Here is a 16,499-nt window from a genome sequence, read left to right as displayed (position 1 = left end):
TCCGTAATGCTCTGTCACTAGACCCTAATGCCTATATTTATAAAGACTTCCTTTTTGCACCAGTCAGTTAAAAATAGCTACATTACTTTGCCATTAAATATTCATTAAGATGAGCTGTCGCAGACTGTGAGAAGCATCCAATTAAGCAGTTCAACTTCTACACATAAGGCTACAAATGAGCAATCTTCTATCTTTTCAATAATGCATCACAGAGTGCAGTTATTATGAGTAAAATAATTGATAAGGCATAAGTTATTTGTAAAATATATACTAGAAGTAGAAAAGTAGATCAGAGAGGATGATTTTGCCTTGGGACCTTCCTGTGAGGTTGGATAAAATGTAACATACATATCATTTTTCCACCACTTGAGGAAAGCTGAAATGCTATGTCTAATCTCACAGTACTTTAGATTTCTGATGTGTATTCTGTATCACAGAATCATAGAAATCAGAGATGGAAAAAACTCGTTAGTTTTTATTCATCCCCCAACCCAGGTAGGATTGTAACTATGGGCTTGATCCAATGGAAAAATTCTATCGGCTTTAGGTCAGCCCTGTATGGTTTTTTTTGTAGCCAACACACTGACCCAGGCTCAGATTTGTTTCTAAATTGTAAATCAGCTTGTATAACACTGGTGGATCACCAGAAGTAAAAAAATAAAATAAAAAAGATAGGCCCAGTTTTTCTGGTTTGGCCAAGCTGAACTCAGTGCAGGACAAGAATTGGAGAATGAGGCAGGGAAGGTGGTTTTGTGCCATCACTGTGCACCCCATATTCTGGGGATGCCCAGTCTGGGTGCTCACCTAAATTACTATAATCCGAAGGCACGTCATATGCTTCTTTCTAGTAGATTCATATTGAAATTACCGCCTTATATATGTCTGCCATCTACTGGTTAATTCCTGCCTGCCTTAACTTAATGATAGATGCAGTGTTGTTGCAGCCGTGAAGAACTCTGTGTAAGCATGAAAGCTTCTCTCTCTTGCCAACAGAAATTGATCCAATAAAAGATATTACCTCATCTCTTTGTTCATGTTGATGTTCATTTTAATTCTCCATTTTGCTTAATTACTGATGCCAACTCACTGTTTCTAAGCATACCTGCTGCTGACTGCCAAGGTCCTGAGTACTCTGCACAAGCTCAATCTAAATTCTGTGCACACTGGAAATTGTACAGCAGTTTCATTTAAATTAAAAATTGAGGCTCTAATTGAATTAAATAAAAAAAATACTGCACTGGTTGCAGTATTCCTTGTGCTATTTCTAAGGAGAGTAAATTGCAATTTCTTTTGCTGTCCATACATTTAAAATATTTATTGTCGTGCAGAATTGTGTACTGATGATATATAGCTGCATAGTAGAAGTTGTCAGGGAAGGAAGCCAGGGTTTATGGCAACTAGGCAAAGGAAATCTGTAGTTTTTGAAACATCACAAGGCATGGGAGGCAGTCTGAGGGCTTGTCTACACTGGCAATTTACAGCACTGCAGCTTTCTTGCTCAGGGGTGTGAAAAAACACCCCTCTGAGTGCAGCAAGTTTAAGCTCTGTAAAGTGCCAGTGTAGACAGTGCACCAGTGCTGGGAGCTACACCCCTCATAGCCCTCGTCCAGACTAACCCGCGGCATCGGCGGGTTAAAATCGATTGCTCGGGGATCGATATATCGCGTCTAGTCTGGACGCGGTGTATCGATCCCCGAGCGCGCTTACATCGATTCCGGAACTCCATCAATCCGAACGGAGTTCCGGAATCGACGCGGAGAGCCGCGGACATCGATGGCGCCCCGTCCAGACTGGTGAGTATCTCGATTTTAGAAATTCGACTTCAGCTACGTTATTCCCGTAGCTGAAGTTGCGTATCTAAAATCGATTTTAATTCCTAGTCTGGACGTGGCCATAGAGGTGGTTTTTTATAGCACTGGGAGAGCTCTAAAAAACCACACAAGGCACGTTAAAGTGAGATTGTGGAAGGTGTCTGTTAGTGGATGCTTGGTAAACTGATCAGCAGTGAAATAGTTTATAATGCTGTAATTTAAATTGTCCTTGGTAGGTTGCAAAGTCAAAACCCTAGCAAAATGAAAGGAACAGTTCACACCTCTTTCAGAGCTATTGTTTGGACTGTCTGCAGTCTTGAGAAGACAACACTTTGCACTACATTGTTGGTTTAACATGACCATAAAACCAGTTTAACCAACCCGAAAGGAATCACTCCAGTATATAAGGCTTTGTCTACACTGCAGCCGGGGAGGGTAATTCCCAGCCGCTAGCTCTGCTTAAGCTAGCTGGTTGTGGTGGCACCGGCAACAGTCTGGGCTAGCTACCTAAGATCTTGGACAGGATTGTGCTTAGGTGTGTACTTAAGTGGCTAGCCCAAGCTGCCATCCATGCCGTCATGACCACGTTGCTATTTTTAGTGCACTAGCTCGAGTAGAGTAAGTCCATGTATGTCTACCCGAGCTGAGAATTACACCTCCCAGCTGCAGGTGTAGAGGCTTATATGCCACTGACCTTCCTGCTGCCGGTGTACACGTTTTTTTCTCCTGCTGATTAAAGCTCATCGTAATTAATTAGCCTCTTGGAGTTGATATGGCTACTTCCACCTTTTCATGTTCTGTATGTATATATATCTCCTTACTATATGTTCCATTTTATGCATCTGAAGAAGTGGGCTGTAGCCCATGAAAGCTTATGCTCAAATAAATTTGTTAGTCTCTAAGGTGCGACAAATACTCCTTTTTAGGGAAAAAAGGGTGAATGCAATCCTAGCCATATTGAAGTCAATGGAAAAACTACCATTATAAGGCCAGTGTGACTACTGAAGTGAGTGCGTGGCTGGGACAACTTTGTAAAATGCTAATCTTTGGCTGAACTTTAAGCACCTCGTTCCTGTTAAAATCCAGCATAAATTAGAGCAGCCTTCAGGTAAAACTGCCTGCAAAGATTGATACTGTACACTAATTTTTTTATTAGAAAAACAACATACCATGCCTTTACTTTCTAAAATCTGTTTTAAAGTAATTCTTCTTTTGGACACTTTTATAGCACTTTGAACCTTATTATTTAGGAAATGAAACATATATCTGCAACATTTTTTTGGATATTTCTTTAGAAACCCCTTGGAAATCACAGAAAAATTCATTCAGAAGTTCAATGATGCAACAAATCCACGGGATAAAGAAGACTTACTAGAACTAGCTAAGAAAATGCTTGCCAGATGCAAGGTTTGTGTACACAATAATATTTTTATTATTATTGCATTTGCATGCTCTGTTTCCTTTATTAAAAAAAACCAAAGATAAAACTTTTGTTGGGAGAAAGGATTGTGTGGGATGAGAGAAACAGTTAGAAAGTATAAGTGAAATGTAATATTTAATATCTATGCTCTCAATGTGTATTGTAACGTATATTAAGTTAGCCAATATAAGGGCTTGTATATAGTACCGCTGTTGATCATCTGGCCCTAGGTCTCTTCTCGTTGCTTAATATTTGTAAAAAAGAACATATCAGGAAAATATTATACAGATTTTTCACTAGTTTATAGCTGAATGGACCCGTTTTAAGTTTCTTCAAGAGAACTTTTAGCAATATGCAGTGATTAGCTGTTTAGCTGGAATGCTGTTCTGACATGTTTTCATGTTTCATTTTATTTTGTCCATTAAAATGTTGGCAACTGTTTTGAAAAGTGAAAATAATTAACACAACACTTTGAGACCCCTAAATGATTCCTTGTGGGCTTACTAAGCCAAAAATAAATAATGTGTAGAAACAGAGTGGCCATTCAAATTTGAAAGATATTAAAAAAGCGACATAATTGGCATTTAATAGGCCTTAAAAAGGAGGCTGTGGTGCTAATATAATTTCTGCTACCATCCAAATTAAAAATTTATACATTATGAAGTACACGTAGGCCCTATTTGCAAATCATGAACTTTCAGTATGAATATTATCTTTTTTTTAATGGACTTTTTACTTGGCAGGAAAGGTGCATTGGCTAACGGTGTTCCAAACCTCTTCTCTCCCCCTCTCCCCCCCCCCGCTTCTATAAACTGGCACCCTGATAGAGGCATGTTAGTGAGATTTGGCTGATTTTGTGCTGGAGTACAGATTTCTATTTTGATCAGATTAATTCTGGATTTTTTTCCAATTCCAGAAGAATACTTACCCTGACAGTGATAAAGATGCATCCTCCTTTAGCACCAATGAACAGGAAGGCAGAGCTGGAAAACTGCCTCAACTTAGCACACTTACTGTGTTAATTCTGTCACTGCCAGTGTCCAAAATCTGTTGCCTTTCCATCCTTCACTGTTGTGCCAATGCTCAATTTGGGTTAGATGAGAAAGGCTAATTTTAATGGCAAAAGCAATGGAATTATTTGTACAGAAAGCCAATGAATACTACCAGTTGCAATCAGTTGCTAGAACGTAGAAGGGAATCTAAGGGAAAGAATGTTCAAATAAAATGTTTTTCTATTGTTTATCCCAAGAGCTAAATGCATGCAAAATGTTATGAAAATCAGATGTAATGTACTGTACGTTATTCTTGTTTAACCAAAAGAGGTGAACAAACATGTCCCAACATTTTGGCTATGAAACCCTCCATACAAAAGACATCTGTTGAAAAGATTGTTTTGATCTAGAAAGAGTGGAATTTGCAAAAAGCTAAAGTTTAGAGAGATATATTGTCAGGATAGCATATTGTTGATTCCCTATCAATTTCAGCCCTACAGAGATAGTAATAGTAGTGTCCTTGTACTAAGCTGGCTGGAGTCACTACAGTGATTCAGAGATGATAATTAATTGTTTTTGATTCAAGGCACTTAAAATGGGTAATAATACTGTAATTATAGTTAAGTATTCCTATTCTTAATTAAATGTTAACCCCAGGGATTAAGCATTGCTGCCTCATTAGTTCCTGCTATTGTGTTTTGTATCAGCAAACTCTTACCAATGATGCCTTTAAAATAAGCATTTTTATTCCAAATAAATTTGCTTGAGGGAAAAATTTTATTTTAGGCTAAAAGTAAGAAAAAAACCTTTGGCTTTTTTTCTTTCTCCTCTTACCCTTTTCCTTCCAAACAGAGAAGGTCAGGCCTTGGCACATTAGGTTCTGGGAAGCATGTGGATCTTCCAGTAGCATGGACAGAAGCAATTATATTGGCTCAATGCAAAGGTGAAATCCAGGAAGGTACAGTATTCTTCAATTATATTTCTGTTAATTACTTTAAAACTTTTCTAACCAAGCAGTGAAAGCAAATTTAGCTTATTCCCAACTATGAAAACTTGGAAGAAAGCCAAGACAAATATGAATTTTATTTTTCACTTGCAGAAAGAAACTTTACAAATATATACAGAAACTATCAGTGTAGTATTTACAGAGTGTTTCAGAGACCTCTGTTTTTATGCTTGATTTCTTAAATTGCAAAATCATTACCATTGAAGCACCTCTACATGACATTACCTTGTAACCTGTCTCTGAAATCAGTAACTAATTAAGTGTAATTTAAAATGACATGTAATGATCTCCAAGTAAAGTGCTTTAAATAACCTCTTGTTTTTACCTTTCCTAATTATGCCCATTAATAAAATTGCAGAATATTGAATTAGTTCTGAAGACTTTTTAAATGAAAATGTTAACTGTTGTTTCAGTCTAAAATGTTCTTAATTGTGGTAGCCCTTCCTTAGTAAAGTCAGGTAAAGAGAGGATCCTATACAGACTCTTGCATGGACACGAAGATATTTTAACTTTTTTTTACTGACAGATAGCATTTTAGCTAGAATAAGATTTATGAAAATAATGTCCTGGCAAGTAGGTTTAAATTCATAATCATCACACATACTTAGCTTTTCTGACCAGGCTGGAGAGTAAGTGCAGTAGAGTGGCTAAAGAGAGAATCATGCGGTCCTGCATATTTGAAACAGAAATGATGAATGAGTGTATGTGCAACATCTATGATCTACAGTCTGCACAGCTGATGTGTAGGACAAAGCAAAGTCATTCCATTCCTATTTTATAGATGGTATGGTACTCATGCTCTTTTTAAAACGTATGGGGTCATTCCAAAAGTAAAATGGGACCTCATTCAAATAAGTCTGCTGGTGGAGTGATATTGCCTGTCAAAAACCCTGGGATGTGGTGGGGGATGCGTGCAAACATTCTCTACATTTACTGCAATATCGGATCATGATCAGAAGGTCTTTAGTTGTAGGTGTTGGATTTTTCAGTATACTTTGAGCTAATGATTGTACTCATGTGAAAAAGGAAATCTACAAAGGAAAAGGAAACAATTCAGTAGTGTGCCTGTGAAAGCAATATCAAGACTACTATATAATCTTGTATCAGAGGGGTAGCTGTGTTAGTCTGGATCTGTAAAAGCAGTAAAGAATCCTGTGGCACCTTATAGACTAACAGACGTTTTGGAGCATGAGTTTTCGTGGGTGAATACCCACTTCGTCGGATGCATGTAGTGGAAATTTCCAGGGGCAGGTATATATATGCAAGCAAGAAGCAAGCTAGAGATAACGAGGTTAGTTCAGTCAGGGAGGATGAGGCCCTGTTCTGGCAGTTGAGGTGTGAAATCCAAGGGAAGAGAAACTGGTTTTGTAGTTGACAAGCCATTCACAGTCTTTGTTTAATCCTGAGCTGACGGTGTCAAATTTGCAGATGAACTGAAGCTCAGCAGTTTCTCTTTGAAGTCTGGTCCTGAAGTTTTTTTGCTGCAGGATGGCCACCTTAAGATCTGCTATTGTGTGGCCAGGGAGGTTGAAGTGTTCTCCTACAGATTTTTGTATATTGCCATTCCTAATATCTGATTTGTGTCCATTTATCCTTTTCCATAGAGACTGTCCAGTTTGGCCGATGTACATAAAGGGGCATTGCTGGCATATGATGGCATATATTATATTGGTGGATGTGCAGGTGAATGAACTGGTGATGGTGTGGCTGATCTGGTTAGGTCCTGTAATGGTGTCACTGGTGTAGATATGTGGGCAGAGTTGGCATTGAGGTTTGTTGCATGGTTTGGTTCCTGAGCTAGAGTTACTATGGTGCGATGTGCAGTTACTGGTGAGAATATGTTTCAGGTTGGCAGGTTGTCTGTGGGCAAAGACTGGCCTGCCACCCAAGGCCTGTGAAAGTGTGGGATTATTGTCTCGGATGGGTTGTAGATCCCTGATGATGCGTTGGAGGGGTTTTAGTTGGAGACTGTATGTGATGGCCAGTGGAGTCCTGTTGGTTTCTTTCTTGAGTTTGTCTTGCAGTAGGAGGCTTCTGGGTACACGTCTGGCTCTGTTGATCTGTTTCCTTATTTCCTCGTGTGGGTATTGTAGTTTTGAGAATGCTTGGTGGAGATTTTGTAGGTGTTTGTCTCTGTCTGAGGGGTTAGAGCAGATGCAGTTGTACCTCAGTGCTTGGCTGTAGACAATGGATCGTGTGGTGTGCCCAGGATGGAAGCTGGAGGCATGAAGGTAGGCATAGCGGTCGGTAGGTTTTCGGTGTAGGGTGGTGTTAATGTGACTATCATTTATTTGCACCGTGGTGTCTAGGAAGTGGACCTCCCGTGTAGATTGGTCCAGGCTGAGGTTGATGATGGAGTGGAAGCTGTTGAAATTGTGGTGGAATTTTTCCAGGGTCTCCTTCCCATCGGTCCAGATGATGAAGATGTCATCAATGTAGCATAGGTAGAGAAGGGGCGTGAGTGGACGAGAGCTGAGGAAGTGTTGTTTCAGGTCGGCCATAAACATATTGGCATATTGTGGGGCCATGCGGGTGCCCATAGCGGTGCCACTGATCTGGAGATATAGATTGTCATCAAATTTGAAATAGTTGTATGTGAGGATAAAGGCACAGAGCTCAGCAGCCAGTTGTGGCATCATCAGGGATAGTGTTCCTGACAGCTTGTATTCCATCTATGTGTGGGATGTTTGTGTAGAGAGCCTCTACATCCATGGTGGCTACGATGGTGTTTTCTGGAAGGTCACCAGTGCATTGTAGTTTCCTCAGAAATCAGTGGAGATAGCTGGGAGTGCTGGTGGCATAGGGTCTGAGTAGAGAGACTACATATCCAGACTTTCTATGCTTCAGTGAGAGTGCCAATGCCCGAGATGATGGGGTGTCCAGGATTTCCGGGTTTGTGGATCTTGGGCAGTAGATAGAATAACCCTGGTCAGGGCTCTAAAGGTACGTTGATTTGTTCCGGTGTTAGTGTAGGGAGTGTCCTGAGTAGATGGTGCAGTTTCTTAGTGTATTCCTCAGTGGGATCTGAGGGAAGTGGTCTGTAGAATTTGGTATTGGAGAGTTGTCTGGTGGCCTCCTTTTGGTAGTCAGACCTGTTCATGATGACAACAGCACCTCCTTTATCAGTCTCTTTGATTATAATGTCAGGGTGGTTTCTGAGGCTCTGGATGGCATTACGTTCTGCACGACTTAGGTTATGAGGCAAGTGATGTTGTTTTTCTACAATTTCTGCCTGTGCACGTCGGTGGAAGCATAATCTTGTGTTGCTTTTATTAAGCTGGGAATCCTTGGGGGTTTGTGGATATTGTACTATGAATACAAGTACTCTAATGGGGAACAAATCAAAATAGATGGGTGTGCAGAGAGTTCTATGCTCATCATCTTGCAATTCCTCATTTTTCTTTTCTTGTTTAGTGACTTTGGGCTGACCTAAACATTATTTCCCTCATAATTTACAAGGTTTGAGTAAGATGCTGAAGCCTAAGGCACTTGACTGAAAAGTGCCTATTTCTCTTCATACTCTTTTACCTCTAAAAATCATGTGCATTTGAGATTGTTAATGATGACTAGACTGTCTTAAGAAGATAATATTTACAAAGTTATGGAGTTGCTTACACTCAGTAATCAAATAAATAGTTAGTGAGCCAGATGCACCATGATGTAACCCAATTAAAGTCAATCCAGGCAAGCCAGGGATGAATTTGTCTCTATATGCTTTGCCAAAGATTATCTCCAGAAATGAGAAGTTTGAGAAGGTAATATACAAAATACTATCAGTGATTTGGAAAAAAAGTATTGAGCGCTATAAAACTTACAGGGACGGAGGGAAACAAAGAACTGAGCTGTCAGTTGATCAAAGATCATATTGTTAAAAATGACTGATAATTTGGAATGCAAGCTGAATGTAAGAATGATCAGAATTGTAGGGTTTCTAGTACTGTGCATTCTACTGTAGTATTGGGAGACTTACAAGATTTTTTTTAGTGGATAGTTTGATAAGGTTGTGGAACAGGTTTTTGTAATTGCTCTGAAAGGCCTATCTTTCAAAGAGCTATTACAGTTGGGAAGGAGTAATGTGTTGATAATATTGGATACCTTTTTCTTCCGGAGGGTTAAGAATCCTTCTTTTAGTTCAGATTACTTCTTAGGAGCAGTCTACCAATATCAACCAGCCAACAACGAACTGTTGATTATTTTAAAAGTAATAATAATAATACAGTAGCTGCACCACTTAACAATAAATCCATATTCTGGTCAACTGATAAACTATATGTCTGAATACTATTGTTTGTCTGTTTAGGCCATAGTCATGCAACAGGATTCAAAAGTATTGACTCTTATGCCCTCATGGAGTTCCCTGAGGCAGGGACCTCTGTCTTGTGCAGGCATGAGCATGCTCTTGTCATTCAATAAATAATAAAAGAACATTTATGGGGGGAAGATAGCTTAGTGGTTTGAGCATTGGCCTGCTAAACCCAGGGTTGTGAGTTCAATCCTTGAGGGGGCCATTTAGGGATCTGGGGCAAAAGTTTGTCTGGGGATTGGTCCTGTTCTGAGCAGGGGGTTGGACAAGATGACCTCCTGAGGTCCCTTCCAACCCTGATATTCTATGATTGTTTTTACTGGTTGCATGTGGAAAAGGCTTTTGCATAATTAATAAATAAAATATTTATCTTTTTCCATACTATTATTTTGGAGAGGAAAGGACTTTTAAGAACTTTGCACAGCAGCTCAGGAACTAGGATGGAGCTAGTACATATACACGATTGTAAGCTCATTGGGACAAGGACTGTGATTTGCTAAATGTTTGTACAGTTTCTAGCACAGTATATTCCCAACCCAGTAGAGACCTCTACGTGCTACAGCACCGTCAATACTCCTCCTCCTCCTCTATTTTTGGACAAGTGGAGGAGGTTGGGAAATTTGTTGGACAAAGACTGAACCTTTAATCATACAACATGTAGATGATCAAGATGGAGAAGAGGAAGTATTGAACTTGGAAGATTTGGGACTGTGGTTTCATTCCTGCCTGCAGGATTTGTGGGGAGGTTAGAGGAGGTTCTTCTTTTTACAGACTTTGAAAGTTGGCAGAAAAAGCAGGGGATTTTAAGTCAAGATTGAGGCACATTGGCAGGCATGTTTGAGGAAATTTGCATAGTGACTTCCTGGCTTAAACTTTACCTATCTATAAATCTGTCACTTCCATGAGCATCAGATTCACACAAATCATTAACCAAAATTGAACAAAGCCATCATGTAATTTTTAAAAAATGCAATACTTGAAAAAGCAATTTAACTGCCTTTTCAATCATAAAAAGCAATTCTTTCTTTTCCACTATAGTTTTGTAAGGTCATTTTCATTGATACCACAAAAAGATCAGCACACCTAGCAATAAATGACAGAAAAATAACGCTATAGAAACTTTCTGAAATGTGATATATCTCAAGAAACAGCTTGCATTATACTTCTCGGTAATTAGTTTAACATTATTAATTCAGGAAAGAGTTCTGTGGCACCTTATAGACTAACAAACATACGTTAGTCTATAAGGTGCCACAGAACTCTTTGCCGCTTTTACAGATCCAGACTAACATGGCTACCCCTCTGATTATTAATTCAGACAGTTTTGTACCATATATTGCAATACATACTTTAACAGAAAATTTCAGTAGCTGTTGAATACAGATGATCAGACAGTTGAGCTTTGTTTTCTCCTCAAAATAATAGTCACAGAAGGCAAACAAACTGAATGAACGGTGAAAATAAAGCTTGTTTTATTTGTTCATAACTTGGCAAGTATTTAAAATTTGTGGAAGGTGTGAAATGAGTATCGTATATACAGTACACAATCAGAAGGAACTAAGGGCTAGAGCCATAAAATGACTTAGGCATCTAACTCCTTTTGAGGGTGGGGCTTAGGCCATACTCCTCTCCTTGGCATTTCCTATTGGCTAATTTACCTTACTCAACATCTTGGCTTCTTTGCATCCCATTGTTATGTGCCTAACTTCCCCCATGTATTGTATAGGGTACTTGAGTATTTAACTCCAGGCTGTCAATACCACTGGTGCTCCTAAAAGTTAGGTGCTGCAGTGCCTACATCCCTTTGTGAATTGAGCCCTAAAGACTGAACTCTGTATTGAATTTATTCTCCATTTTGTTTTCACTTCAGAAGCTTTGGACATCCTTTTAATTTCTTTGGACCATGCTCCCATGAATCCAGAGCATGTCCCTGTTTTATTTTTCATCGCTGAATCCATTTTGTATAGGATTTGTTGTGATGCAGCACAGAAATCTTATTTATACTCCAGCGAAATCAAGTTATCAAAGGTTTGTTGTATTTTTTTAAATGAATTTTTATTGGGCTTTTTTATATCTGTATATGTAGTATACACCTACTTATTTTTTGTTGTATATCGACACTGTGAAATATGACATTACTCTGGATTTATATCACTATAAATGAGAGCAGAAGCTCACTGAATTTGTCACAAGACCTAAAACATTGTAGTGTTTTCTAATATTATTTGTGGTATGCTTGTTCTATAATTTAGTTTGATCTTAACTTTCTGTATCTCTGAATACATGATTTCTGGGAAATCCAAATTGAGAGATTAGGAAAACGCAGTTTAATCTTTCCCAGAGTATGTAATAAGAGAGTATAAAATACAGATAAAAGACTATTTTTTGTTCATAATGCATATTGTTAACTTGGATTTTCTCATAATATTAGTAATATTATTGCAGCATATCTTGTTAAATTATGCAAACTCTTTATTCTTCCATCTGGATTATAATTAACGAGATATAGCGTGCTAGGTCACAAAGTCTTAGTGCAGCACCATGAGAGTTATGCATATGAGGTCTGATCTACACTATAGAGTTAAGCTGATATAAGGCAGCTAATATCTATCTAACTCTTTAAGTGTCTACACTAAAATGTAGCTCCCACCGATGTAACTCCCTCACTGCACTGACTTAGCTACACGAGAGGTGTACTGCTTAGGTCGATGTAGTTAAGTCGATTCAGTGTCAATGTGAACAATGTGTTGCTTACATTGATTGTTGCTGCCCTTTAGAAGCTGTCCCACAATGCCCCACACTGACAGTTAAATCGGTGCAAGCGCTTTTGGTGAGGATGTGCACTGCCGACACAATAAGCATAGCATGAACATGCAAAAGCAATTTAATTACTGTGGTGGCTGTACATTGACGTAACTTAGGTCAACTTAATTTTATAGCATAGACTTTACCTAAGAAAAAGGATGAAACTGAGGCAACCCAAATGGGAATAATCCAAATGAGAGTAATCTCTTCTAAAAGCTGAATAAATAGTGTAAACTTCTAGTAAAATTTAAGACTTACTTGATACATCACTATTTAATGGTCTAGTTTTGAGTGTCAGTTCTATACCTCTTTACCTCTTAGAAACCACTTCCAAAAGTTACTGATGTGGTAACTCTTCATTCTACAACAAGATTTCAGTTAGTCACAACCCAGAAATATCAAATGTTTTCTCTCATAAAGATTGAAATCCTTATTGAAACTGTACAATATGGATGAAATTAAGTACTAAAGCCAGGTCTTGACTGCAGATTTTGGGGGCAGAAAATGCACATTTGGGTTGACCAAAACACTGTATGAATTTGTGTCAAAGTCACTGAATGGTTTTGGTTTTAAAAAAAAAAAAAGGAAAAAAGTTTCATTTTTAATGGTTTTGATTTTCCAATTCAAAATGACTATTTGTATTGAAATTTCCTTCAATTTCATCAAGAAAATATTTAATATATAAAAAGCTTGAAATCTAAATGTCTTATATTTGCCAAAAAATTTGAAAAATTTCATTTCAGGTCAACTTAAAACAATTTTTTTTATTTGGATTTTTTGAATTGCCAGCAAACAAACAAACAAAAAAAAATCACATATTCGCATAGCTCTGTTAGGAAATTGATCCCAGACAGCATACATGTGGAGTACTGTTCATTAAATACTATTCTCTGTTAGTACTTGTTCTATTGCTCTTTTATGTGTCCCCACTGTTTCTGCAGCTTAAACCTTTCTTTCACTCTCACCTGACCAAAATAGTTACCTGACAGGAGGGTATGTTCTACCACCTCTTTCCCCATAAAATTCTTCTACCACAACAAGCAAGAATGTATCTGTTCTGAAGGCCGTTTGAACTGTTAGAAAATGCTCCTCCACTCTCAAAACCTGATATGCCATAGATTAGAACAAGCTGCAGGAGTCTGGCAATAAACTCCCTCTTGCAATGGCTTATGACTTCCAAAACTCTCCATATTTCTAGTTTAAACTAAATTGTTAATTATTTTAGAAAGTTTAAACAAACTTGATTCTGCCATCTTTTAGTTACATGAGCAGGAAAAGAGAGAGAATTTTTTTACATTCATGTGAAATTTTAACATTCACCCATGTTTAAGCTGTCTGCTTGGGGGAATAAAGCATGGCAAAGACAATAAAAATACAACATACAAGCGTATTTGTTATACCACATACTTCAAATCAGATTTAACAGATTTTAACTAAAACGTGAAAAAAAATTATTTTCCAGCTTTAATTGAGCATGGAAAATTTCAGCCCCCACAGAATGTTTTATTTGGAAAATGAACTATTTCAACTGAAGCTATTTTGCAGTCTTAACAATAGCCAGTGCCTCATGTGACTGTTGGGACCTAAATTATGCAAGAAACTTTGTAGAATTTTCTGCACCAGGACAGTGCAGAATTTTGTGATAAATTTACTATGACAGGACAAAATATTTCTAAAACTTCCAGTAGTGTTGGAATCCACCAAGCGCTATGGAAGGATAAGCCATTTCCAGAGATGATCAGTGTTTCTTCTTAGCATAATGCTTTGCTTTCCCTGTGGATCTTTGAGATTCCCATATTTGCAGAATGCACTTCTTGCCATTTCCTTAGATCTCAAATCCCTTCCTTTTGGGATGCATGCATGCAGTGCTGCAAGATAAGCCTTGTAGAATTTCAGTAGTAGTTACCTCCTTCTTGTAAGTTTTTCTGTAAGAGTGGAACATCAGGACCATCCTCTTTCTCCCATTAAATTCTTTTCCAATAAAAAGCACCAGGGTGCTGCAGAAGATTTACCTTATTATAAGAAAGGTACATTTTGGGCCCTAAAGAAGCTGACAGGGTCTCTTTTTAGTATTTGTTATGAAGTAAACAATGAGCATACTAGCTGAGCTGATTTAAAGTTGAAATTCCTAGGATGTTTCCTTGATTTTAGTAATGTACATTTTAAGTATCTCCCTTGGAAACTGGGAGATATTCTCACCCTCCCATTCTCTATGCGAAAGCCAGGGCCGGCTCTAGGTTTTTTTGCTGCCTCAAGCAAAAAAAATTTGGCTCCCCCCTCCCCTTTTTTTGGGCTTTTACACGTTTGCACTTTGCAGTTTTGTTTTGACTGTTTAGAATTTAAAAAAAAAATGAAAACAGAGAATTTGTAGTTAGTGAAATGAAACAATTTCCTACTAGTGTAATTTTAACAAAACCCTCCCACCTGGCCCAACTCTTACCTTGCTGTGGATCTGACCCGAGGTGGATTCATCTCCCATAAGCGCTGCTCCCAGGGCCAGGGGTTGGGGCTGCTGCTGGATCGCAGCCCCGCTCATCCTTGGTCTTCGCCTTGGCCCTGGCACGAGCTGGGCTCAGCCTGAGCTGCCACTCTGCTCCCCTCTCCCCTTCCCTGGCAGGAGGCGGCGCAGAGGGGGAGAGGAGGAGGAGCAATCAGAGGTAGGGACAAGCCGAGTAGGAGCGGCCCACCTAGGCACCATGTTCCCCCCGTCCTCTACAGCTGGAGCACGGCCGCTCTACCGGCTCCCACCTGGGGGGTGGCCGCTGACCGCGGGAGAGTGGCGGGGACAAGCTGAGAAGGAGCGGCCCATCCTCTGCAGCTGGGGAAGTGCTGTACTACTGGCTCCCACCTCTCTTCCGTGGTCAGCAGCCAACCCTCCCACCCCCAGGTGGAGTTGGTAGCACGGCCCTGCCCTGGCTGCAGAGGACGGGCTGCTCCTCAGCTTGTTCTCACCATTCTCCTGCGGTCAGCGGCCACCCCCTACCCCACCAGGCGGGAGCTGGTAGCGCAGCTCTGCCTCAACTGCAGAGGATAGGCCGCTCCTCCTCGGCTTGTCCCTGCCACTGCATGCCGAGCAGCAGCCCATCCTCTGCAGCCGGGCAGGACTGCGCTACCAGCTCCCACTGCTCTTCTGCGGTCAGCGGCCACTCCCATCCCCAGGTGGAGCCGGTAGCGCGGCCCTGCCCCAGCTGCAGGGGACGGGCTGCTCCTCCTTGGCTTGTTCATGCCGCTCTCCCGCTTTCATCAGCCCCCCCACCCCCTTCCCAGGCCGGAGCCGGTAGCGTGGCCCTGCCCCAGCTGCAGAGGACGAGCTGCTCCTTGGCCTGCAGAGGAGGGGACAAGCTGAGGAGGAGAGGCTCTCTTCTGCAGCTGGGCAGGGCCACGCTACCGGCTCCCGCCTCAGGGGTTGGGGGTGGCTGCTCCCTGCAGGAGAGCAGCGGGGACACATTCCCCACTTAGCCAGCTCCCTGCCCCGCTGCACCCGGCAGCAGAACAACAGGTTGGTTACCGTCCCCCAGGGTGGTCAGGATCCAGCCAGGGACGCCGCTTCAGATATGAGCTGGGGCCCCAGCATTATGCCACCCCATATATTTTGCCGCCCTAGGCACCTGCTTGTTTAGCTGGTGCCTAGAGCTGCCCTTGGCGAAAGCAGGATCTCCCATTCATTCTGTGAGATTCTTTGTATGACTGCCAGGATTCTGGCTGAACAGCAGCAAAAAAAAAAAAAAAAAGCCCACCCATTAAGGGCCCAATGCTGCTCCCACTCAAGTCAGAGAGTTTTCTCATTGACTTGAGAGGAAGCAGAACTAGCCTTAACTGTTATGGAGTATCTGAGCATTCGGTGGTGCATGAGTCTGATCTCACTTTTACTGGTGTAAATCAAGAGCAGCTCTCTGGAAGCTGATGGAATTACATGGATGACAAACTGGTGTGAGAGAGAACTCAAACCCTAAAGGTCTGACCCTGCAGTCTGTACATAGCCTGCCCAGGACCTGCAAGGTCAGGCCCTTTGTAGCTTCAGCATCTCAGCAAAGTCTTAGCCATCCAGATCTGCAAATGCTTTTAACCTTTAGGGGTTGTCTGGTTACAAAAACTAAAAGGCCCTACACACGCACACACTCAAAATCAGTCATCTGCAGATAAGCTACATAATCGGAAGTAA

General features: G+C 40.5%; 1 protein-coding gene across 3 annotated transcripts in view; it reads left to right on the top strand.

Moving 5' to 3' along the window:
• The window catches only part of TMEM232 (transmembrane protein 232), a 122,951-nt gene that overhangs the window by 15,791 nt on the left and 90,661 nt on the right, over positions 1–16,499 (top strand). For 2 of the 3 annotated variants that reach the window (XM_050945792.1, XM_050945794.1), the window contains 3 exons: positions 3,107–3,218; positions 5,076–5,181; positions 11,403–11,560. In XM_050945792.1, the coding sequence (XP_050801749.1) occupies positions 3,107–3,218; positions 5,076–5,181; positions 11,403–11,560 (376 nt within the window). Of the gene's footprint in view, positions 1–3,106; positions 3,219–5,075; positions 5,182–11,402; positions 11,561–16,499 lie in introns of those variants that run through there. The other variant, XM_050945795.1, reaches the window with a different exon arrangement.

Source organism: Gopherus flavomarginatus, chromosome 3 (genome assembly GCF_025201925.1).
Source record: "Gopherus flavomarginatus isolate rGopFla2 chromosome 3, rGopFla2.mat.asm, whole genome shotgun sequence".
Taxonomy (NCBI): Eukaryota; Metazoa; Chordata; order Testudines; family Testudinidae; genus Gopherus; species Gopherus flavomarginatus.
Note: the sequence above shows the minus strand (reverse complement) of the source record. Positions and strands in the feature narration are given on the sequence as shown.